This window comes from Hypanus sabinus, chromosome 6 (assembly GCF_030144855.1).
Source record: "Hypanus sabinus isolate sHypSab1 chromosome 6, sHypSab1.hap1, whole genome shotgun sequence".
In the NCBI taxonomy this organism is placed as follows: Eukaryota; Metazoa; Chordata; class Chondrichthyes; order Myliobatiformes; family Dasyatidae; genus Hypanus; species Hypanus sabinus.
In genome coordinates this window covers 139,468,428-139,494,786 of record NC_082711.1, presented here as the reverse complement: position 1 = coordinate 139,494,786, position 26,359 = coordinate 139,468,428, and the positions used below count along the sequence as shown (strand labels likewise).

Below are 26,359 nucleotides of genomic sequence, written 5' to 3'. Positions count from 1 at the left end.
AGGAAATCAGATTCGTAAAGTCTGTGTACCTGTGAGTAAATAGAGGCTGTTGTTTTCAGACTAGTGAAACTGAACACCTCACTGCAGACCAATGTTGAACTGACAGCTTTGGGGGAGTTTTATCTTGGGTGGAGGGAGGTGTAATCTTAGGGAGAGTGGAACTCCAGCCATAAAAAAATCAATGTGTTGAATTACCCAATGGACATTTTGCTCTCAAAGAGGGCAAAAGTGCAGTACAATGAGTTAACTAGATTTTCAGCTGTAACACAATTTATTTTTTATTTTTTAATTAATTCCTTTTGGGTTGTAGCATTTCTTGGCTATTGCCTGAGGGTTTGCAAGCAAAGAGTGAAATTTACTCTAAAAAATGGAAGCATAGAGTAAGACAGCATAAAAACAGGCCCTTCAGCCCAACTGATCCATGTCAACTACGGCACCTCCCTGCTAGCCACTGCTAATGAAAGCTCAATGACTCATGTAATCAAGAAGGCAATCTTGGGTAAACAACAGAGGGAGAGATACATGTAGAAACTACCTTCTCTCTCCAACCTCCCTGTTGGTTTCTGGAATTTGCTTTATTCAATGGTTCCACTTAATATCAGAGAATGTATACAGTACACAACCTGAAATTCTTACTCTGCACAGACATCCATTAAACAGAAGAAAAACATTAGAACCCTAAAGCCTCCCCTCTGACGCACAAGCAGCAGCAAAGCATTAATCCTCCCCTTCTCCTCCTCCATTTCTCCCCCCAGCAGAAAGCATCAGCCCCCCACCACTCATTAGCAAAGCCCCAAAGAGACCATGAACTGGAGACCGTCAAAAAACCACTGTTCATCCAAAAGTTCGATATCCCCCGGGCTCTCTTTCAGTAACAATGGAGAGAGAGATTATCACTCCTTCCACAGCGAGAGGGGAGGCCAACAGCTCACTGTTTTGATATTACAGTCAGCAGTGCAGCTTTGTTGTGAGTTCCCCCGAGCAGCAAACTCTCCCTCACCATTGAGAGAGAGAGAGAGAGAGAGCGATTGCTCAAGTCCAGAAGCCTCCGACAGCCACACTCCCTCTCTCAATATTCCAATCTCCCCTGAGGGACATGGGTGAGGAATAGGGTCACCCACGTGGCCACACAAGGCCACTCCCCGAAGGCAAACAGATATCGAAAATGCTAGGTTGCTTGGCGAGCTCTGAGAGCGAAAATCACCACCGTAGAGAACTGCAGTTTAAGTGCGGCTGTAGATCATGGACTCCAACAGGACCCCAGCCACCTTGAAAAGAGGAGGCATTAAGGAAAATAATTTAAACTGTTTCGCAGATGAACTTGAAGAAATCACCCTCTGGTGACTAGGAATTATTAATTAATTAATTGCTTAATGACATAAAAAATTATATTTTACAGCTTTTATAACAAGCACATAACATTTTAAAATGATACACCACATTCCCTGGCTTAAAATATGTTTTGTTTGAATGTAAACATTTTCTGGAGGGAATTTTAATTTAACCCCTTGCACCTCCATTATTTTCCAACCTTGTTTTTTCTCTTTTCAGAGTAACTAGGGAGAGAATTATCATATTTATCCCTATGATAATCTTCTATTTTTCTAATTGTTTTCATGTAAAAAATGTGTAGAATTTATGATTAATTTTGTTTTTCTTGTGAATGCTGCTTAAATGATTCTATGTACCTCTGGTTCTGCTGCAAGTTAAGATTTTCATTGCACCTGTACAAACAACTCGACTTTGACTTTGATCTCCTTGGACCAGGGTGTTGATTATCCTGATCATTTAACCTACTCATGTGCACCAATAAAAGGGTTCAGTGGAAAGTGGAAATGAAAGCTATACTTGATGGGTGTCTTGTTATGAGAAATCTTGACCCGAAATGCAATGCTGGGAACACCTTGCATTAATTAAATGCTCCTCAGTAATACGTGAGCTGGTTGGATTTTCACTGAGCAATCGCCACAGAAACATTAAAAAAGGCAAGCAAAAACATACTGTAGTGGAGGCAATAAATCTCTCTCTTGACGGTGGAATTATGCTGCATAGGAATAATGTGACAGCAATAAAATGAACCAAGCTATTAGACAAGACCAACCTGGTCTACAAAATCCAATGTGGGGACTGCAGCAAATATTACGTTGGTCAAACTGGGAGATAACTATCCTCAAGGATCCATGAACATCAACTGACTGTGAAGTGGCATGACCAACTCTCTGGAGTCTCTACCCATGAAGGTCGAGAGGGGCACAAATTTGACTGGGCATCAGTGAAGGTCAAGGTGCAAGCAAACACGCGGCCTGCAAGAGAATTCCTAGAAGCGCGGGAACAATTTTATAAACAATCCTTGAACCTCGAGCCTATTTGTGAGCTGATGCCAGACCACAATGCATGGAGTTCGCCACACAGCCAATCAGCGACAAGATTTCCTCCTCACATCACAACTGAGTTTCCGAAATGACTTCCAACCAGATAAAGGCTGAGCATTCAGAGGACACGCCACAATCAACAGCCCAGCAACAATGTCTCCTCACATGGTGACAAAACATTTACAAGTAAATTGCCAAGATTGGAAAACAACTCAACCCAACCATAAAGTCCCGATGAAGGGTTTCAGCCCAAAATGTCAACTACTTACTTTTTTCCATAGAAGCTGCCTGGCCTGCTGACTTCCTCCAGCATTTTGTGTGTGTTGCATAAAATATCTTTGTTAACTTTGGTATATTCAGTGCGCGCCGGTGATATTTCAAGCTGCTTTTCTTCTCTCATATTTGTCTTGGTTCTTGATAAATTATACTCATTTGCGGGAGACATTTTCCTACCCAAATGATTTGTGCCATTTCTGCTGTTCCTCCTGGTGAAGGTCAGTGCCAGGGCAGACGATCACATTGTCTACCATGAGCTGACTGCAGCTGTGATGTGGCATAATGCTAGATCGTAAAATCAATGCTCACCTCCTTAGCACTGCAATTGAGCCCACAATGCAGAGAACTCAAATTCTGATTCACAAGAATACACCTTTTCGATGATTTATAAGGGTCGCAAATTTTCTCATGCTTACTTTCTCAGCATCTACATAGTACATAATCTTTGATTTGCTCCTTTGTGAATCCAGAACTTACTAAGTTACAATTTTCTGCAAAAGCGCCACACGGACATTGAGACTGGTCAGTTTACCTCAGTGCATGTTTTACCAATTCTCTTTTCTTTCTTTTTCAATCTTTTTATTGAATTTCATATATAAAAAAACATATTGTGAAATTGAATAGGTTATGGGTACATTAGACTTTGTTAAATTAGTAATAGAATAACAATATCTTATTAAAATATCAGCAAAAAAAGTAGTACATTAATCAATGTAACCTATATTAATTATACATGAAAAAAACAAGAATAATCATCAAAAGAAGAAAAAAAAATTTTAAAAATGCAAGAAAAAAATATATATATTGAAAAAAAAACCTAAACTAAACTAACATGGGCAATAATAACAGTTTATATGTATATGATAGTGTCAAAAACTCCGGAACTCCATACCAGAACAAGAATAAAAAGAGAAAAGGTCTGGAAGAGATCAAATTAGTTCATATGAAAATGTCGAATGAACGGTCCCCAGGTTTCTTCAAAATTAATTGATGAATCGAAAATAGTACTTCTAATTTTTTCTAAGCTCAGACAAGAAATAGTTTGAGAGAACCACTGAAACGTGGTAGGAGGGTTTACTTTCCAATTTTGTAATATAGACCTTCTGGCCATTAATGTTACAAAGGCGATTATTCGTCTAATTGAGGGGGAAAACCGATTACCATCCTCATTTGGTATACCAAAAATTGCAGTAATAAAATGAGGTTGTAAATCAATATTCCAAATTGAGGAAATGGTAGCAAATATGTCCTTCCAATAGTTATGTAAAGTGGGACATGACCAAAACGTGTGGGTCAATGAGGCCACATCTAAATGACATCTGTCACATTGAGGGTTAATATGAAAATAGAATCGAGCAAGTTTATCTTTAGACATATGGGCTCTATGTACAACCTTAAATTGTATTAAAGCATGTTTAGCACATATAGAAGAAGAATTAACCATTTGTAAAATTTTTTCCCATTTTTCTGTTGATATATTGTATTGAAGTTCTTTTCCCCATTCTTGTTTAATTCTACCTGATATTTCTGGTTGTATTTTCATGATCATATTATAAATAAAAGCCACTAATCCCTTCTGACAAGGATTCAAGGTAAAAATCATATCTGAAAAGTCTATCAAAGTTGAATTGGGGAAGGATGGTAGAACTTTATGTAAAAAATTTCTGATTTGTAAGTATCTAAAAAAATTAGATTTAGGTAATTTGTTGGAAAGTTGGTCGAAAGACATCAAACTACCTTCAAAAAAAAGATCTCGAAAACATATTATACCTTTCCTTTTCCATATGCTAAAAGCTTGATCTGTCAAAGAAGGTTTGAAAAAGAAGTAAGATAGGGCTATCAAGAACAAAGTTTTTCAGAGTAAAAAACTTACGAAATTGAAACCAAATTCGTAATGTGTGCTTGACAATAGGATTGGATAACTGTTTATTGAATTTAACTAAATCAGTAGGAAGAGAAGAACCAAGAACAGAGAATAGAGAATATCCTTGTGCATCATTGCATTCTAAATATACCCACTATGGGCACAATGGTGAATCTAAATCTAATTTCCAATATATTAAATTTCGAATATTATTCGCCCAGTAGTAAAATCTAAAGTTAGGTAAAGCTAAACCACCATCTTTTTTAGATTTTTGTAATTGCCTTTTACTTAACCTGGGGTTTTTATTTTGCCACACAAATGAGGAAATTTTAGAATCAATGTTATCAAAAAAAGATTTAGGAATAAAAATTGGTAAGGCTTCAAATAAATATAAAAATTTCGGTAAAATCATCATTTTAATAGCATTAATCCGGCCAACTAATGATAAAGATAAAGGAGACCATCTTGTAGTAAGTTGTTGAATCTGATGAAGCATAGGTAAAAAATTCAATCTGAATAAATCTTTATATTTCTTGGTAATTTTTATACCTAAATAAATAAAGTTATCAGTAACAACTTTAAATGGTATCCTGTCATTCAATAAAGTTTGCGCATTTAAAGGGAATAATTCGCTCTTATCCAAGTTTAGTTTATAACCAGAAAAACTACCAAATTGAGCCAATAAGGATAAAATAGCGGGAATAGACCTGTCAGGATCGGAAATATATAACAACAAGTCATCAGCATAAAGTGATAACTTGTATAACTTCTCATTACGGGTAATACCAAAAATATTAGGGGATTCACGAATAGCAATGGCTAAAGGTTCTAATGCAATATTAAACAATAAAGGACTTAATGGACAACCTTGTCTCGTACCACGAGATAATTGAAAAAAAGGGGATCTGTAATTATTTGTAAGAACAGAAGCAACAGGTTTATAATAAATTAATTTAATCCATGATATAAAATTAGGACTAAAATTAAAATTTCTCAAGGCATTAAATAAGTATGTCCATTCAACTCTATCAAAAGCTTTTTCAGCATCTAATGAAATAACACATTCTGGGGTTGTGGGGTTGTGAAGAAGTGTAAATTATATTAATCAATTTTCTAACATTAAAAAAGGAATACCGGTTCCTAATAAAACCAGTTTGTTCTTCTGAAATAATTTGTGATAGTAACTTTTCTAATCTAATAGCTAAAATTTTTGTAAGAATCTTAGAGTCTACATTTAATAGCGATATAGGGCGATAAGATGCACATAGAGTAGGATCCTTATCTTTTTTAAGAATTAGAGAGATAGTAGCTTCATAACAAGACTGGGGTAGTCTCTTCTTAGTAAATGCATCATTAAAGATTTCACATAGCCAAGGGGAAAACAAAGAAGAAAAAGTTTTAAAGAATTCTATAATATAACCATCAGGACCAGGAGCTTTCCCTGAATTCATTGATGAGATAGCCTCTCCTATTTCAGCCATAGAAATAGGAGCATCGAACAAGCTCCGATCTTCATCTGTCAGTTTGGGAATATTCAAATTGTTAAAAAAATTATCCATCATGGACAGATCGCCATCAAATTCTGATTGATATAAAGATTAATAAAAACCCTGGAAAGTATTATTAATTTCTTTATGATCAGTAGTCAGATTACTGTCTTGTTTACGAATTTTAATAATTTGTCGCTTAGTCGAAATAGCTTTTAATTGGTTAGCTAACAATTTACCAGTTCGATCACTATGAATATAAAATTGAGCCCTGGTCTTAATTAATTGATTCTCAATTGAAGAAGATAATAGTAAACTATGTTCCATTTGAAGCTCAACTCTCTTCTTATAGAGTTCTTTGGTAGGAGTCACGGAATAAATCTTATCAATTTCTTTAATTTTATCCACTAATAAAGCAATATCTAAATATCTTTGTTTTCTTTTACCGAAAGAGTATGAGATAATTTGTCCACGGACAAAAGCCTTAAAAGAGTCCCAAAGTATTCCTCTGTCAATCTCTTCGGTATAGTTCGTTGAAAAAAACAAGTCAATTTGCTGTTTTATGAAGGTGATAAATTCTGGATCTTGAAACAAAGTAGTGTTAAGTCTCCAAGACCTAGTATTATTGAAAGAGTCCGAAATCTTGATAGATAACTTCAAAGGTGCATGATCCGATATGGCAATAGAGTCATATTTACAATCAGTAACCTGTTAATAAACGATGATCAATAAGGAAATAATCAATTCTAGAATAACTGTGATAAACATGTGAGAAAAATGAAAATTCTTTATCTTTAGGGTTCAAAAACCGCCATATTTCAGTAATTCCCGAATCAACCATAAAGGAATTAATAAGTAAGGCTGATCTATTCGGAAGAATTCGAATAGGTTTAGATCTATCCATCGAAGGATTCAGACAACAGTTGAAATCTTCACCCATTATCAGCATATATTCATTTAGATTAGGGAGGGAAGTAAATAACCGTTTAAAAAATTCAGGGCAGTCAAAGTTTGGAGCATAAATATTAACTAGAGCCACTTTTCGATTGAAAAGTGAGCCAGTTATCAACAAAAATCTGCCCTGTGGATCAGAAATAATTTCATGATGTGTAAACGAAATTGAGGGGTCTATAAAAATAGACACACCCCTAATTTTGGCGGTACAATTCGAGTGAAATTGTTGACCCTTCCAGAACCTAAAAAAGCGTTGATTATCCTCCTTCCTAATATGGGTCTCCTGTACAAAAATAATATTAGCATTTAGTCTATGGAATATTTTAAATATTTTTTTACATTTAATCGGATGATTTAAACCATTAGTATTCCAAGAGATAAAATTAATAGACTTATCCATCATGCCAATACTAATTGTATATATCATAAAAGGTTAGAAAGATACATAACCCATAATTCAGGAAAAAGGAAAAATGATTCAGGAGCAACTGGAGAACATGACACTTCAACAATATTAATAATCTAAAGTTGGCCCATAAACTAAAAGCAAAAAAATAAAAAGCAAAAGCATGAAAAAAGATCCCTACCCCCTCCCCCAACCCCACGAAAAAAAGCCAAGCGGCAGGCGCACGAACTAATACTAATATTACCCCCATTTCAAGATGGCAACTTCATTAAAAGAAAGAAAAAAGACTATATAACACCCAGATATAAATACAGGGTTATAAAAAGAATGAATATATCAATCAAAATGAAAAAATAATATAACAAAGCAAAAAAACATTAGTAAAAAAGGATAAACATTAAAGTTTAAAATAATGTAATATACCTTTAAGAAAAGATTCCATATTCAGATACAAAAAAATGACGTTTCAAAAACAGAGACTTATGGGAAGAAGAAACGACATTTTGAAAAAACCATATTACGGAATATAAGTGTAAATTCACCAATCAATTAAAAAAAGGTCATCAAAAAAGCATCAAAAAAAGGATTCAAAAATCACTACAATATATATATATAAAAAAAGGTCCAAAACATTCGTCCCATTTTCAAGTACAAGCAAATAAATGCTTATGGAAAGCAAAGTCTTATGGGAAGAAGAAACGACATCTTAAAAAATAAATCATTATTACAGAGTATTAACATGTATATCCAGTTCAGAAGGAAAGAATTAAGAAAGAAAAAAAAACATTATAGTAAAATTAGAAGAGCTTCTATAAACCATGATAATAAAAAAAGACCAGGTCTACAGACCAAAGTAAAAAGCTATACCACAGTTTCATAAGTTAAAGCCCAAAACGAAATGGCATCTTCTCTCCAAAAATTCTTCAACATAACACATAGTTCAACTTGTACTAGAAGACCGATATTCTTCAACGAATTTCTTCGCTTCTTCCGGAGTATTAAAGAAGCGCTGACTGTCGTCACTCAACCTAATTCTGAGATTCGCTGGGTATCTTAAAGCTTGTTTAAGTCCAATCGAATGAATCTCTGCCATCACTGGTTTAAAAGCGATTCTCGCCCTCATCACCTCGAATGAATAATCCTCAACAATACGAAACTTGTTGTTTTTGTGAGAAATCATACCTTTCTGATGAGCTAATCGGATTAAAAGCTCTTTCTCCCGAGGATAATGGAGGCGAACAATCACAGCTCGTGATTTATCTCTCAAGATCGAAAATCTCGAAACTCTGTGAGCACGATCGATAGTAGGTTTAGCCCGCAAAGCGTCCTCACCGAAAATTTCCCACAATAAGTTAGAGAAATATTCAGTTAAGTCACCAGACTCAACATTTTTGGGAAATCCGATAATACGCAAGTTCTGTCTGCGAGATCGGTTTTCAAGATAGGTGATTTTAAACTTACTCTGCTCCACTATTTTAACGGTCGACCGTAACTTCCCCTCCAATGTTTCAATAGTACGTATCTTTTCACAAATTAACTTGTCAAGAGCCGCAAACTTTTCTTCATGCCATTCAATATCTGCTGCCTGCGATTGAAGCTTGGTATCAAACAATCTAATGACTTCTTCAAGCTCAGACATTTTCGCAGTAAGCTTATTTTCCAGACTTGCAAATTTAGTATCCAGTTTAGTATCCAGAAGACTGGAGATTGCCTCAAGAGATGGAGGGTCTTTAGACGATTTCTTAGATACAGACATTTTAAGTTTGAAAAGATTAAATCAAGTATTATTTTAAAAAAGAAGTAAATCGTGAGTATCAACCCATGTAATTAAGTACGAAAAGATTTGATTAAAGGGTGATTATAGTTTAAAAAAAGAAGAGCGCCCGAAGGCAGATGTCTACGTCGCCATCTTGAAACTCCACCCCCCAATTCTCAGCTATTAAAGAAGGGCAAGTATGCAAGTGGCTGAGTTTCAGACTTGTCGGGGACTACCATAGAAATTAGCTCAAACACAGGAGATTCTGCAGAAGCTGGAAATCCAGAGTAGCACATAGAGATGTGGGCCCCTGAATGATTTTCTCATCTTGTTTAGTTATTTGGGAGTGATCCACAATGAGCATCAGTCGACGTGCTAATTTGATGCGGAATATCCTTGCAATGATAATGAAGCAGACTTGGTGATAAAAGGACAAGCTGGTAAATTGGACAACCTCCAAGAAGCAATTATATTGGAGTCTTAGAAAAGTACAGCACAGAAACAGGCCACTCAATCCATCTAGTCTATGATGAAAGCTTTTAAACTGTCTACTCCCATCGACCTGCAGCAGGACCATATCCCTATCATCCACGTACCTATCCAAACTTCTCATAAATGTTAAAATCAAGTTCATTTGCACCACTTGCACTGGCATTTCATTCCACACTCTCACAACCTCTGAGTGAAGAAGTTTTCTCTCATGTTTCCCTTAAACTTTTCATCTTTCACCCTTAACCCATGACCTCTGGCTGTAGTCCCACCCAACGTTAGTGGAAAAAGCCTGCTTGCATTTACCCTATCTATACCCCTCATAATTTTGTATACCTCTATCAAATTTCCCCTCAATCATCTACATTCCAAGGAATAAAGTCTTAACTTATTCAATCTTTCCTTATAGTGCAGGTCCTCCAATCCCAGAAACATTTTTTCTGTACTCTTCAATGGTTCAATGGTTCCATTTAATATCAGAGAATGTAGACAGTGTACAACCTGAAATTCTTACTCTCTGCAGAGATCCACGAAACAGAAGAAAATTGCAAAGAATGAATGACAGAGAAACATTAGAACCCCAAAGGCAGCTCCTCTCCTTGCCATGCACCAACAACAGAAAGCAGCAACTTGCCCCCTCACCCATTTGTTCCAGCAGGAGCTATCAGGTCCCCCCCCCCACCACTTTGCAATAGCAAAGCCCCCAGAGAGACCATGATCTAGGTCCATCAAAACTACAGTCCATAATACAGGCTCTCTCTCTCTCTCACTAACAAGGGAGAGGGGTGTGTCACCCCTTCCATAGCGAGAAGGGAGACCAACCCGCTGCTTCGATGTAACAGTCTGCAGCGCAGCTTATTCGAGCTCACCCAACTGGAGAGCCAGCAAACTCATCCCCACCTCCACATCTTTCCTGTAGATAGGTGACCAAATCTGCACACAATACTCCAGATTAGGCCTCACCAATGTCTTCTACAACTTCAACATAACATCCCATCTCCTAGCTTTTGTGTTAGAAATATTTTTGGAATGTAGGCACACTCTCTAGCCCTTAAATTAAGTATAACCAATATGATGATAACTTACAAAACTTTGTAAGCTGAGGCTGCAGTCTCAGATGGTCTTGTAAACACTTTCCCCTCCTTACCCTTGCTCATTTGCTTGCTTCCTCTCTCTTTCCAAGAACTTTATAAACTGAGCTCACAGGAGATACAAGAAAGACTGCAGAAGCTGGAAATCTGGAGCAATGCAGACAAGCAGGTCAGGCAGCATCTATGGAAGGAAGCAGTTGACATCCTTAATTCTCAGGACTTCTTCAGGTCATCACAGCTAACACGAAGCTGGGCGGCGGTGTTAGCTGTGAGGAGGGTGCTAAGAGGATGCAGGGTGACTTGGATAGGGTTAGGTGAGTAGGCAAATTCATGGCAGATGCAATTTTAATGTGGATAAATGTGAGGCTATCTACTTCGGTTGCAAGAACAGGGAAACAGATTATTATCTGAATGGTGGCTGATTAGGAAAAGGGGAGGTGCAACGAGACCTGGGTGTAATTGTACACCAGTCATTGAAGGTGGGCATGCAGGGACAGCAGGCGGTGAAAAAGGCAAATGGTATGTTGGCATTCATAGCAAAAGGATTCGAGTACAGGAGCAGGGAGATTCTACTGCAGTTGTACAAGGCCTTGGTGAGACCGCAGCTAAAGTATTGTGTGCAGTTTTGGTCCCCTAATCTGAGGAAAGACATTCTTGCCATAGAGGGAGTACAAAGAAGGTTCACCAGATTGATTCCTGGGATGGCAGGACTTTCATATGAAGAAAGACTGGATCAACTAGGCTTATACTCACTAGAATTTAGAAGATTGAGGGGGGATCTTATTGAAACATATAAAATTCTAAAGGGATTGGACAGGCTAGACACAGGAAGATTGTTCCTGATGTTGGGGAAGTCCAGAACGAGGGGTCACAGTTTAAGGATAAAGGGGAAGCCTTTTAGGACCGAAATGAGGAAAAACTTCTTCACACAGAGAGTGGTGAATTTGTGGAATTCTCTGCCAAAGGAAACAGTTGAGGCCGGTTCATTGGCTATATTTAAGAGGAAGTTAGATATGGCCCTTGTGGCTAAAGGGATCAGGGAGTATGGAGAGAAAGCAGGTACAGGGTTCTGAGTTGGATGATCAGCCATGATTATACTGAATGGTGGTGCAGGCTCGAAGGGCCGAATGGCCTACTCCTGCACCTATTTTCTATGTTTCTATTTCTAAGATGAAGAGTTTGGCCCAAAATATTGACGGGGGGGAGGGGAGTGTGTGCGCGCGCTCTGAACTGAGCTCACTGCTGGGTTTTTGATTGTTAAATCCAACTCTAGATCTGTAAGACAACTACAGCGATGTAATGTCATTGTAAGCAGATCTGAGTGACCAATTAAAGGCAATGTTTGATTGGAAAGCATCATGGTTTATGGGACATGAGACCACAATGTTACCATTAGATTTCAGGATCACACAGGTTATTTGGCAAGTGTTGCTTTAGCAGCATTAGGGCAGTACTGACCTGGTGCCAGAACTTCTTACTTACTTGAATGTTTTTTATCTTTTTTTTTGCAGGTGGGTGGAACCAAAACTGGAGTGGTGAAGTACGTGGGAGAGACGGACTTTGCGAAGGGCGAATGGTGTGGGGTTGAGCTGGATGAGCCTCTGGGTAAAAATGACGGAGCTGTTGCTGGCACAAGGTAACGAAGCTTCTTGCTGACCTCCCGACGTTCAGTGTCTCATTTTCCTCACCAGCACAGAGCGATACTACAATAAAATGATCAGTGCATGCAAACTGACCATCGGAGTGTCTTTTATAAGCCCAACTCCGAAATACGTGTTCCACAATATAAAGCCATCCTCTTGACTTATCCACTCCCCCTTTTCCCAGTTGTGCCTCCTCAAACTTTACTTGAGCAATTAGATTTTTATTGTAGAACCATAGAAGTCTGCCAATGCTGATCTTACATGACATGGAAAAACCTAATCTAGGATAAGAGAGAAAGATCTTACCTGCTTTTCTACAATATTTCTAACCAATGCACTAAAAAATTGACGCTGAATTTGTCGTGAAAACTTGTCCCTAGCTATTAAATTGGTTTAGCTGTGGGTTACATTTTGTAAAAGACTAATTGGTGTATTTAGCTGGAAGCACAAATGTTACAGCTATTGAGAGAATCATTGATTGATTTCCTATATGTGTGGAGCAGAACAGATTTGTTTGTGTAACCTTCCACTCACTAAGGCATGCTAAATAGCTGAATTTTGAGATTTGACTCCATTTGCCCTCTGTCCTATTGTAATAAACATTTCAGTTAGACACCTCTTAAGCCCCATCCACTGCCCCAGATGGTTATGTGTTTCATCGTAACTCTTTATAGACAGTTCTATACCTTGCGTTGAGCAGCTGGATCTGATGATTCTCTTCTGTACCTGACAGATACTTCCAGTGCCCACCCAAGTTCGGTCTCTTTGCTCCCATTCACAAGGTCATGCGGATTGGCTTCCCTTCCACGACTCCAGCCAAGACCAAAAAGAGTAAGCGGATGGCCATGGGAGTCTCGGCCTTGACGCAGAGCCCTAGCAGTTCATCCATAAGCTCCGTCAGCTCGGTGGCATCTTCTGTTGGAGGCAGACCAAGCCGGACAGGACTGGTAAGGGCCTGAATGCATCGATCATCTCCAGACCTTGAGCTATCTGATCTGCTTTATATCACCAAACTGCAGAAGGACCTTGAATCGAGCACCGATAATTTTTTGCTTATTCTGAAGCTCACAAGTGTAAAATTATACTCCTGTTTTTCAGCGGCCCTTTTAATGTGGTAGGTCTTTACCTTTGTCCGTCTTATATCACTTCCTGCCTGGTTTACTGTTATATCTTTCTGACGAGTCCTTTGGATCAGTTGGATCCTTGGCCTACTTGGCCAAGTAAGGTTCTTCCGTGAGTCAGGAATGACGAGCAGTTGTGATTCCAAGGTTGTGGCTTATTTTAGAGTGCAAACAAACATACAAATATTAAGCACACTAAATAAAGAGCTGAGAATCTATGGTAAGGGGTGTAAGACAAATGGTGCTTCAGAAAAATCCACTTTTATAGATAAGAGTAGGGAAATCCCTTGAATAGGAATGAATTAGTTAACAGGCTACATAATTAAAACAATTACACCACATGGGTAATGTGCTAATACTTGGCCAATGAAAACTGAGAAAGGTGATAAACCATTAGTTTAGCTGCTATACTGTTTTCTGCCAGTGAGTGGGGAAAATACATAAGTTTGTTTAAAAAGTACAAATCTTATGAGAAGTACTATTTTTAAAATATCAGTAGTTTCCAACAGGTAGGTCTGAAAATAGTTTATTGTATCAAACATCACTCTCATCACATCACAGATAGAAATCCCAAAGCCATCAGTTGTTGTAGTTTTCGCTGTAATTACTGGTGATATGGTGGAGCAATTGGTAAAACTGCTCCTGGCACTCGGATTCAATCCTGACTTCCACATTTTCTCCATGTCCCAAAGAAACGCTGGTGGGCCACTCCAAATTGGACCTAGAATGCAGGTAGGTGTAGGAATCCAGCAGGGTGTTGATGAGGACAGAGGGCAAACAAAACTTTTGATGAGGGTGGAAATGGTTGGCTGATGATCAGGGTGAACTTGGAGAGCTGAAGGGCCAGATTTCATACTGTATATCTCCATGAACTTACGACTCTATGGGAAACATTAATGAGGAGTAGAATTGCTGGCACCAGCCTGATTGGCAGAAATGGCCTTGTTCTATGTTGTAAAGAAATAAGGAAATATATGGCAGCTTTTTTTTATCATAAATGATGGTTAATCTGGAGAAAGTTTTTTGAGGGATATTGGTCCCAAGATTGAGGAGCTCTCTTGACCCTTTGGGTGGATGCTGAATTTCTCCCAACACTGTGAATAGACTGATTTATCCCTGTTCGTCAGGAGCCTGTGCAGTAAATTATACTTCAGGGTGGCACTGATATATCAGCTGAGCTTGTGTACATAGGAGGGAAATTGATTGTCCTTTGATTTGGAGGTGACGTTTCTGTCAGCTCAGCCAGAGAGACTCTGTTTCTTTGTGCTGCTAATAAAACAATGGCGCTTGGCACCTGGTGTTGAATCAACACGGATTCAGAGTCATAGAGTCACACAGCAACACAACACAGAAATGGAGCCCATTGGCCCAGCACGTCCATGCCAACCAAAATGTCCACCCAAGCTCAAACAAGGTAAAATCTGCAGATGCAGGAAATCCAAGCAGCAACACAAAATGCTGGAGGAACTCAGCAGGCCGGGCAGTTTTTTTCCACAGATGCTGCCTGGCCTGCTGAGTTCCTCCAGCATTTTGTGCGTGTTACGTCCATCTAAGCTAGTCCAATTGGTTCATATTCCCCTAAATCTCTTCTTTCTTTTTTCCTTACTTTTTAAATTTATGTATCAATTTATTTATCTATCTATTTATTTGTCTGTCTAACTAACTGTCTATTTGCTTACTTTTTGATTGTTGATTGATTGAGATACTGTGCAGAATAGGCTCTTCTGGCCCTTCGAACTACACCAGCCAGCAATCTGCCGATTCAATCTGAGCTTAATTGTGGGACAATTTACAATGACCAATTAACCTTCTAACCGCTGCTTCTTTGGACAGTGGCCACTGGCAGAGCATACAAACTTTACAGGCAGTAGGGGGAATTAAACCTGGGTCTCCTGTACTGTAAAGTGTTGTGCTAACTACTGCACTACCGTGCCGTCCCATGGACCTGTCCAGTACCCTTTGAAGGCTGATCTATAATACAGGCAAGCTGTGGATATTATATTACTATGCAAGTTGTGATTATATCCTTTCATTCCTTGCCTCCATCTTTCTTTCTCTCAGCTGACCGAGACGTCCTCGCGCTATGCCCGTAAGATCTCTGGCACCACAGCCTTGCAGGAAGCCCTGAAGGAGAAACAGCAGCACATCGAGCAGCTTCTGGCAGAACGGGATCTGGAACGGGCCGAGGTTGCCAAGGCAACCAGCCACATCTGTGAGGTGGAGAAGGAGCTGGCAATCTTAAAGGCCACTCACGCACAGGTACAAAACGTAACAGCAGGCCCACAAGTGCTTTCCAAACCACCAGATAATTAATGGTGTGGGTATTCACTAAATGACTTTATCAGTGGAGCAGATAAAAAAGGTGGAACGGTCACACAAACACTGTGTTGCAAATATTATTACATAGCAATTATGAATGGCAAGAAAAATATTCTGTTCTGAGATGTAAATGTCTGCGCCCGACTTCCTGATACGTAATTAGTTTCTCCCCCATGAAGATTCTTTCCCTGGTATTTTGGTGCAGGAGTCTATCTCTTTATTTTGAAGTGTTTCTCAAAATGCAGGAAACTTGGACGGATTAGTTAAATAACTCTTCATTATTTAGGAAAAAATCCTGGAAAATAAACTTTCTCAAAGTTATGTTTAAAAGTCTTTTTTAAATTTCTAAGCTTGAGGTCTTTTTTACTAAGCTGAAAATCATAAAAAGACAATGCATATTCTTGTGTTTACTTGCATTTATGTCTGGATCTTCTGTGAAATTGCTCACTCGTAATTAGAAGTTGTAAGCTCACAATGGACGTTCTTCTGATTAGAATGAAGTAATTGACTTTTTCGTTACCTAGGTACCTTGGCAGAAGTGTGACGGTTTAAAGTACATACCTTAAAATTCAGATGCAAAATACTCATGCAGGTCTGAGTTGCTCCTGGATTGTTGGCACACCTTCCATTTCAACCCTGCACAAGATGCTGTTATTGCCCATCTAATGCTTTTAGAGCATCATGGAGATTTGGTGGGTGTTCTCAGGACTCAAGTAAGTCCTTGATTCTTTGGGCTCTGGAACCCCCACCCCAACAAAGCTGCTCCATTTTATTAGTCTAACAATCCAGGTGATTGTTCCCTCAACCCATAAGACTATAAGGCTATAATTTTTGTCACGTTCTGCACTCATTAGCTCAGCTAACCATAAGATATAAGAGCAGAATCAGACATTTTGGCCCATTGAGTCTGCTCTGCCATTTCATTATGGCTGATCCATTTCCCTCTCAGCCCCAATCTCCTGCCTTCTCTCCATATCCCTATATGCTCTGACTAATCAAGGATCTGTCAACCATTGCTTCAAATATACCCAATGGCTTGGCCTCCACAGCCTCCTGTGGTAAGATTCCCTGCCCTCTGGCTAAAGAAATTCCTCATCATTTAAATGGACGTCCCTCTGTTCCGAGGCGGTATCCTCGCGTCTTAGACTCCCCCTCTGGTCGGGTAATTATACTGCAACTGCTCACAGATTCCTAACTCGCCTGGATTATAATAAACAGCGAGACTCTCGACTTTCCTCTCTATATCAGATGGCATTTCCATTGTTCCTACTTTCTCCTAGCTCTACTGTATGTAATTTAACAGCAATCGTGTAAATTTGATGTTACATTGAATAAAATATCGTTATTAATGTTAGATTACGTTGTTAGCCGCTACTGGGTACAGTTGGCAGCCTTTCCCATAAGTTGACTCGATGGGTCCAAATTCACCTTCAGATGTTTGCAATAACATATAATAGCCTCAGTCCTTTATATCCCACTTCCAAACTCAGTTGCAGTGACTTTAGTGAAGTAGCATTTTGGAAGTAACGTGATGCCCAGCCCAGCAGTATGTGTACTGTTTGTGGCACAAAGGACCAGAAATAAGATTTTGTACGTCTCTGCTAATACACGGTCTTTTTACAACAAGACCTAGAGCTCACTTCATCAAAGTCGCTGATGCATAACGCAAGTCATTAAGTGTACTAGTGACTTGATCTTTTTTATATTGCAGTACGTGACAGAGGCTGAAGGGAATCTTCAGGTTGTACGATCCATGCTTAACAATGCTGAAAAACAAAAGCAGGAGTTGCTAAACACCCTGGAAGAGGAGAAAAGGTAATGGGACTTGTTTGACCCCCTGGGAAGAGTAGGAACTAGTGAATTGAGGTGGAAGGGAAGGGGGAGAACATGGAGAAGATGAAGGAGAAGATAAAGGAAGACCAGAAAATCTAGGAAGTGAGAAAAAAGAGAGCATATGGGGCATCCATAATATATTTAATTACTGCTTCCTTTAAAAAGGCATCCATTTGTATGACTACAAAGCAGCTAATAGGTGAACAGATTTTCTGACTGGAAATCTGTAGCAAGTAGGATGCCACGGGGGATCAGTGCTGGACAATGTTGTTTGGAGTTTATATGAATGACCTGGACAAGTACGCAGGCAAGGCAAACATTGGTGGAGTCACTGACAATGAAGGAAGCTGCTTCAAAGCACGGAACATCTGGAAAGTTGGGTGAGAGGTGGCAGAAGGAATGTAATCCAGACAAGTGTGAGGTGAGATTCTGCTAGGACATACAGAGTAAATGGCAGGGCTGTTAGGAGCATTGATGTACAAAGAGACGTTGGAGTGCAAGTTCATAGCTTACTGAAAGTAGAGACAGAGGTGGATGGCTAGTGATAAAGACATTTGGTATGCTTGCCTTCGTAGGAGAAAGGCATTGAGCTTAAAGCCATGTTGCAGTTGTCCAAAACATTGGTCAGACTGCACCTAGAGTTTTGTAAGTATTTCTGATAGCCATCTACAGGAGTGAAGTGGTAGCAATCGAGAGAGTATAGAATTCACCACCGTGTTACCTGGAATGGAGGCCTCTATTTATTAATGGAGTTGGGCAAGCTGGCTTTGTTTTCACTTTTATGTTGGAGGCTGAGGGGGAATCTTGTAGAGGTCTACAATAAGATGGATAGCTAGAATCTTCTTCCCAGGTCAGATCCTAGAATTGGACACATAGGGTTAAGCTGAGTGGGGAGAAAATTTAAGGAGATCTATGGGGGTGGGTTTTTCACACGGAGGGTAGAATGAGTTGCTGGCAGAGACCATGGAGATAGGCACTATTACAAAATTTAAAAGGCATTTGGACGGACAGTTGGGTAGGAAAGACATGCAGGGATACAGAGTGCAGGAAAATAGGATTTAGCATAGATAAACATCACAGTTGGCACTGAGGAGATTGGCTTACGGGGTTTGTTTCTATGCTGTATGTTTCTATAATTCTATGTTAAACTAACTGGACGGACATTTCCTTTACTGATAATCTGCGCTACATATGACCAGTGCTAAATCCAACCTGGAAGTCCACTTTTTGACATATAAATGTAAAACTGGGAAGATTTTTTGATCTTTGCTATCGGCGCCCTTCGTCACAATAGGCACAAAAATTACTACATAACCCCTGCCCCCTCCCCCAACAAATTTATGCTAGTTTTGTTGGATGGTGTGATTGTTGGATGAGAATGTAGAATGTAAGTTTGCAGATGATGTGAAAATTGATGGTGTTGTGGATAGTGAGGAAAGATGTTCAAGGCTACAGCAGGATATCATTCAGCTAGGAAATTGGGCAGTGCATTTGCAGCTGGAATTCGAGGGGAAGCCAAATGGGGTCAGGGCACCTGAAGTAAATGGTAGGGCCCCAAAGAATGTTGATGGACAGAAAGACATTAGGGTACAAGTCCATAGTTCACTGAAAGCAGTTACACGGCTGATGGAGACGAGATATTTTAGGGTGCAGAATATAAAAGTTATTGTTGAATCTAAAAGTTCTATTTAAAGTGGGAGGGAGGAGGAGGTTTGAAGGAGGTCCAAGGGGAAAGTTTTTCCACACACAGAGGCTGACATTCCAAAAGTGGTGGCGGAATCAGAAACAAGCGAGAACCTGCAGATGCTGGAAATCCAAGCAACACACACAAAATGCTGGAGGAACTCAGCAGGCTAGGCAGCATATGTGGAAAAAAGTACAGTAGACGTTTTGGGCCAAGTCCCTTTGGCAGGACAAAAACAGTTGGAATCAGAAATAGCTATTATGTTTAAGAGCCATTTAGACATGTTGCCACTTGGTTAAGCACTTATTCACGGCTCTTGGAGTATTGTGTACAGTTCTGGCTAACACACCCTAGGAAGGATGAGATTGCACCGGAGAGAAGGCAGAGAAGGTTTACTAGATTGGAGTACTTTAGTTATAAGGGGAGGTTGAACAGACTGAGCTTGTTTTCTCAGGAGCATAGGAGGCTGAAAGGTGACCTGATAGACCACAAGTTCCCAGCCTGGAGTCCATGGACCCCTTGGTCCAATGGCATAAGAAGGTTGGGAATCCATGTGATAGATATACATAAGATTATGGGAGACATAGAGAGGGCAGATAGTCAGAATCGTTCTCCTATGATAAGGGTGTGAAGGGTAAAAGGGCATAAATTTTTAGTCGGGGGATGAGGTTTAAAGGGATCCAAGGAGAGAGTTTTTCCACACAGAGTGGTTGATATCTGCCAAAAGTGGTGGTGGAATCAGAAATAATCATGATGTTTAATAGTTGTTTAGACAAACCCTTGAAAGGCAAGGCACTTGTATCTAATGTGGGCAAATGAGGTTCGTGTAAATAGGCAATACATGGATATTGTGGGCAGAAAGGCCTATTTCAGATCTGCATGACTCTGTAACTCTGTGATATCCTACTCCATCCTGCTATTTTTACATATTTTTATCAAAAAACATTATTTGCTAACTTCCTGACTGAGACAAATTGTTCTGCAGTGATCTGGTTTGTCACACTTATGATCTAATATCCCCAGTGGCTTAACATTAATTTTACTCCTGTACTTTCATGGTTTATAGGAAAATCGAGGATCTCCAGTTCAGAGTGGAAGAAGAATCAATTACCAAAGGAGATTTAGAGGTAATAGTGTTGAACAGGGGCACTGTGATTGATAACTTGGTAATGGAAATACACTGGGTTCTTCATTACTGTGTCTGAGCTAGAATGCAGACCCTCAGTAGCACTGGCTTTCTGGCTTTTCACTAAATTGTTGCTTCCTCAGTTTTAATGAGGTTGTGTGGCATTGGCGTCTGAGTCAATGGATTGATAGCTATTTGTAGAGGTTTCAGGAGGCTGTGTTCCCTGTCCCATTCATCAATGGTGCCACCTTGTTAAAGAGCCAAAGGTGAAGTAAGATTTGCTGCTTCGGTTCCAAACAAATTGGTATATATGCTAAAGGTATCAATATTATTGGAAGTGTGGAGACCTTCAATGCCTGAATTAATTCAGAAATACCAAACCTACAATAATAACATTTCTTTAATCCCTGTTTTGAAGCAGATGAGCTTGATTCCTTATAATGTGATGCTCATGGTGTTGGCGCGTGGCCTAGTGGATAAGTCTAGTGAACTGAAGGTCACTGGTTCGAGCCTCAGCTGAGGCAGTGTGTTTGTGTCCTTGAGCAAGGCACTTAACCACACATTGCTCTGTGACGACACCAATGCCAAGCTGCTTGGGTCCTAGTGCCCTTCCCTTGGACAACATCGGTGGCGTGGAGAGGGGAAGGCTTGCAGCTTGGGCAACTGCCGGTCTCCCATACAACACTACCCAGGCCTGCGCCTTGGAAACCTTTCAAGGCGCAAATCCATGGTCTCACGAGACTAACGGATGCCTATGATGGTCATAAAGCAGGTCCTGGACTTGGACATTAAGTTTAGGTATTTTCTCAGAGTGTATGATCATTCCCCTTCCTAGACAAAGATAGCCAACTCTTCCGCTTGTGGGCTAACTTGAATGCTTTCCTCAGTCGAGGTGGATTGGAAAGCACAGCTATAGGTTAAATGGATTTATTCTACCATTGAAGAATATAATTGTAGTCATCCCCTTGTTAAGCTACTTTGTCAAACTCCCCACAAAATTCTCAATCTCTTTTGTCAACCTGGTGTTTTGAGTTCTGTATATTTTATACCATTCCATTTTGTTATCTGATGTATAAAGTTACTGTTTTGATTGACTTTCTTTGTCAGAATGGTGATGTACAGAGACAGCTGTATCTGGAAACCCCTTGAACGAAATAGTCACTCTACTACCAGATATGCCACTGGCGTTTAGAGCAGCTATGAAGGTCTTCATCTCTGTTGGTGTTTAGGATTTCCTTCATCGTGTCAGTAGCTCGGTTTTTACTGCTGTCAGTCATACCAGTCAGGAATACTGTCACACTCAGATGTGGAAGCGTTCTTCATTGCTGATTCCATAACAGTTTTGTTTTAACAGTTAGTATTGTTAGCCCTGAGCTGAATCCCCAAACCTGGAGGACCAAAGGACCACTCTTAGGCAGGCCTCTACCCTTTGACCTGTTTGACATGGGTGACCCTACCAAGAGCCAAAGCATAAAGCACTGACTCCAGCCAACATAGTTCTCCTGGTCACTGAGGCACACATGCCTCCAAACCCTACGACAACGTTGTGGTCCTCTTGAATGAAACAGGTTCTGACCAACCTACCATGATTTATGAGTAATGGGATAAATCCATTTGATCAACTGCAATTATTCCTCTATTTCTGGACCATTTCCAAAGGAACTTCTGTCCTTGATGTGTTCCCTTAAGAAACAGAGTGGTCAGTATGGAATATAGTTCAGATCACCTAGCTGGTGTAAGTGTAATACCTGAAATAAATGACTTTTGTGCTCAGTTAGTGAAAGTACTCTGCCTTTGTTTTATCCTCTCATTAGATATTGGTTTCACTGACAAACCAATGTTTATTGCTCCTCTCTCTAAATGCCTCGAGAAGATAACAGTGAGCCTTGCACTACAGTTCGTCGAGCGAAGGTTCGCCCGCTCTAGCAATGGATGGGGAGTGTCCAGCTCGTGTGAGACTTGTGGAAGATCATGATCTTACAGTCCCATTTGCTTTCAAAGCGGAAGCAGTGTTGAATAGGAAATGTTGTCAGAGTAGTCTTTGTGGGTTTGCTGCAGTTATGGGTTGTATACACTGCAATCACAAAGCACTGACAGTGAATGGAGTAGATGTTTAAGGTGGCAGATGGTGCCAAACAAGCACTTCCTCTGGATGGGATTGAACTACTTGAGAGCTGCAGGGGCTGCATTCACCCAGGAAGTGGAGAATATTTCTGACATGCCTTGTACCTAGCGATGAAGCATCAGGAAGCATCAGAAGTGTGTCACTCTCTGTAGGATACACATTTCCATCACTGCTCTGGTGGCCCAGTTGTGCGATCACAGTATTGGGACAGCTGGTCCACCAGCAGAGGGTGCCGATGGTGATGCTGATTCCATTGATTGGAGTGGGGAGACCAGAGTTGTTTTTTATTTTGAAGATGGTCATTGCCTGGAACATATTAGATGTGAATATTACTTGCTACTTGTCAACCAATCGTGATGTGGTGCAGGTTTTGTTGGATAAGGGTGTGGTCTGGGAAGTCGTGAATTGAATTGAATTTTGCACTTACCTTCACTTCTGGCACTAAGACAGAGGATGGGTCATTGATGAAGTGGCTGTAGATGCTGAAACCTAGGACTCTACCCCACAGCTTTGTCCCAGGACTGAGATATCTCCAATAATCACCACTGTCTAAATGATATGTGTGATTCTAGCCGATGAAGGTCTCTCCTCAAGTCTGATTGACTTTAGTTCAACATGGACTTCTTGATGCTATACTTGGATAGACACTGTGTTGATATCCAGCATGTGATTCTCACCTTGTGTTTGGGATTCAGCTCCTTGGTCCAAACTTGGACTAAATTTCTTTTTCCTGTGACTTCCCTCTAATCCTGAACAGATCAAGGCATCCTAATCATCAGACTTTCCACTGTGGAAAGTAGGTTGCTGCCTGTTGACACTTTGCAGGCTCTCATAGTGTGTTATATTACTGTATTCAGACATTCTTCTCCACTTTCCATGTCCTATCCTAGCCTGTGTGTGCCTTGACATTGTTAGGGGTCTGGAGTTGTGCCATCTCTTTTAAGTGGAACACAGTAAGTTTGAAGCTTTATCTTCTCTGTAAAAGTTCAAAGTTTCAAAGTACACTTAATATTGGAAAATGTATACAGTATACAACCTGAAAATTATCCTCTTCTCAGAATTCCATGAAACAAAGAAACCCCGTGGAATGATAGAAACATTGAAGCCCTGACGTCCCTCACTTCCTACTCCCTTCCCACAAAATAAGGGACTAACCATTCAGGACCGAGATGAGGAGAAATTTGTTCACCCTGAGGGCAGTGAACCTTTGGAATTTCCAATCTAAGAGGGATGTGGATGATCAGTTGTTGAGAATATGGATGAGACTAATAAATTTGTAGAGATAAACATAATCCAGGTGTAGGGGAATGGGTATGATTGATAAAGGTAAGCCTGCACTAATAGAATAACAGACTAGGACCAAGAAATGGCCTGTTTGTGATTCTACCCGAATCAGACCTGATGCTGTGGGGCTTCATTAGCAGAAAATTTAATGCTGCAGACACCCAGCTGACTACCAACTCCCACCCCCTCCCCTGAATCTGTATCAGGGTGAAGAAATTCCTACACCTATACCCAGGAAGCATGAGGGTAGAACCTGGAGCTTTTATTGTAAGAAATCATTCTGCAGGTCTGGCTGTGTCGTGTTGTTACCAACTAGCTTATGGGAATGTTCTTCTAATTAATTCCCAGATATTAATGAGGGGGACTTCTTCAAGGTTTGACTGAGCTGTGTGTGCCTTTGCATTTGAATCCAGTGCCTAAGTCGATGCTGCTGATTTAGTCCCAATATGGTTTGTCATGGTTTGATTCACTGGCTTGCTGGCACATTTCAACAGAGGGACAAGAGTCAAGCACAGTGCCGTGCATCTGTTGGTACCAGTGACTGTCCATGTGGTGAAATGCACTGAAATGCATCTATACTGTCTGTGAATTGCTGCCATTTCCTTACAAGGTCATCGTATAATGCAGCCTCAGAACCACATTTATATCAAGGCTACATTGTTTTGGACTTCTGTACAAAGGAGATTGTTGCATTGTAAACTATCTCTGGCTTTATTTGCCTTTTTCTGTACTTTATCCACAGTGAGGTTCTTTTCTGAAGCTGAAATAATGGATTGGCATTTCCATAATAAAATTAGGGTCTAATACTCACAATTCTTTCTCACACTAATTGTACACTTCCTCCAGTGTTGCTAAATTAAATCCAACTGTAGTTTCCAAAATGTGATACAGCAAATCTTTTGCACTACCCCGTAACAGTATATGTATGGCCCAAGGGATATTGTTCCAGCAGAGCTGGGGCCATCTTCCTTCACGATGCAAAATTAAGCCCTAAACAGAAAGTCCAAAGGAAATTGGAATGGAGGAATTCTACTGGAGCTTGCTGTGAGTTGGATTGTTCCAAAAATAATTGCAAGACAAAAGCCCATTCAATCTAATTATGGTTAGATAATCATGGATGGTCAGTACATTGTTGTGCTGTGAAGTTTTTAACTTGCTGGCATGTCAATAAAATGCATGTGATTTTTGTTAGATTGTAAGGAATATTTTAATGTTAAAGTAATAAGTAATAAGAATTTATTTTGATTAACTGCCCATTGGCAGTGAAACATTCATGGATATCTTTCTTGCAATATTCTATTATTGGGATTATATAGGTGTGCAGATCTGCCCCAGATTCTTCCCACCTTCATCTTATTGTGACAAAAAGAAGTTCTTGTTAAAGTGTGAAATATGCAGGAAGCATCAAACCTCCTTTGAAGTAGCCTCTGAAACAGAGGAGACGAGTGGCACCCCTCGTGTGCCATTTCTCAAAGGCCTGATGTGGTGATGTGTAACACCGCTCCTGTCTCCAGCTTCAGCACAGTCACACCATACAGGGTCAAAGTGGGGATCTTCAGGACCGCTGGGTTCTTTAGACTTGGCCGTACAGCTGTAGGGAATTGCAAGGTGCCAGCCCAAGGAATTGATGGGAAGACCAAGAAAAATGTTGTGAGAACCTGCAAATGACTAACCTGAGGATCAGGCATTCAGTTACAGCTCAGCACGCAATAACGTTCTACCCTTTGTAGAACTGCTTGGAATGACTGATGAAGCCTATTAAAGGTGAAACTGTGAAGTCTTCATCAAGTGTTTGACTTTCTAATGCCTTTCCATTTTGCTTTCTCCTCCCTGTTGATCTTATTGTGCTGTCTGTCTCTCTCTCTCTCTCTCTTTATGTCCCTTTCCTTTATATATTTTCCTCCTGGGGACAACAGACCCAGACAAAACTGGAGCATGCCCGTATTCGGGAGCTCGAACACAGCCTGCTCTTTGAAAGGACCAAAGCTGGAAAACTCCAAAAGGAGTTTGAAGACACTCGGGTAAAATCAGTTGATGTGGCCCTCTGCCCACCTGTATCATAGCTTCCTGAGAACGGCCTGGCAATGCAGCCGCTTTGTTTTATTTTCAAGCTTATTGGGTTTGTTTTGTGCCTTTTGCTTTGCTTTGGGCGATAGATGGTGAGATTTATTTATTTACTTTTGCATTTGCAAACCATTTTATATTTCTGCTTGGTGCTGCTCTGCAAAAGCTTGGCACGTCCTCTCATTTGCGAAGCTGCCTGTTAAGTCCTCTAGCTCTGCTTGTGACATCGACTGCTTGTCAAGCAACAGGATTTACGGCTTTTGATTAAGTGATGTTGGTTAGTGCTATATTTTGCCGCTGCTAAAACAACTATTTAAGCTGTTCAAACAATAAATGCATCTTCAATGGTTGGTCTTAATGAAGAACTCATAAGGATATTTAGACTCATTTCTCTCCAGCAAGGGAGGAGCAGGTACAGATATTCTCTGTTGTGGAGGAATATTATAGGAGAGGTGTTGTCACAAC

General features: G+C 40.0%; 1 protein-coding gene across 5 annotated transcripts in view; it reads left to right on the top strand.

Moving 5' to 3' along the window:
- The window catches only part of clip2 (CAP-GLY domain containing linker protein 2), a 173,276-nt gene that overhangs the window by 96,964 nt on the left and 49,953 nt on the right, over positions 1 to 26,359 (top strand). For all 5 annotated transcript variants that reach the window (XR_009512782.1, XM_059973059.1, XM_059973058.1 and 2 more), the window contains 5 exons: positions 12,207 to 12,331; positions 13,072 to 13,285; positions 15,521 to 15,718; positions 17,490 to 17,593; positions 20,362 to 20,422. Coding sequence is in view for 4 of the 5 variants with exons in the window: in XM_059973059.1 (XP_059829042.1) it covers positions 12,207 to 12,331; positions 13,072 to 13,285; positions 15,521 to 15,718; positions 17,490 to 17,593; positions 20,362 to 20,422 (702 nt within the window). In the remaining variant the exon portion in view is untranslated. The remainder of the gene's footprint in view (positions 1 to 12,206; positions 12,332 to 13,071; positions 13,286 to 15,520; positions 15,719 to 17,489; positions 17,594 to 20,361; positions 20,423 to 26,359) is intronic.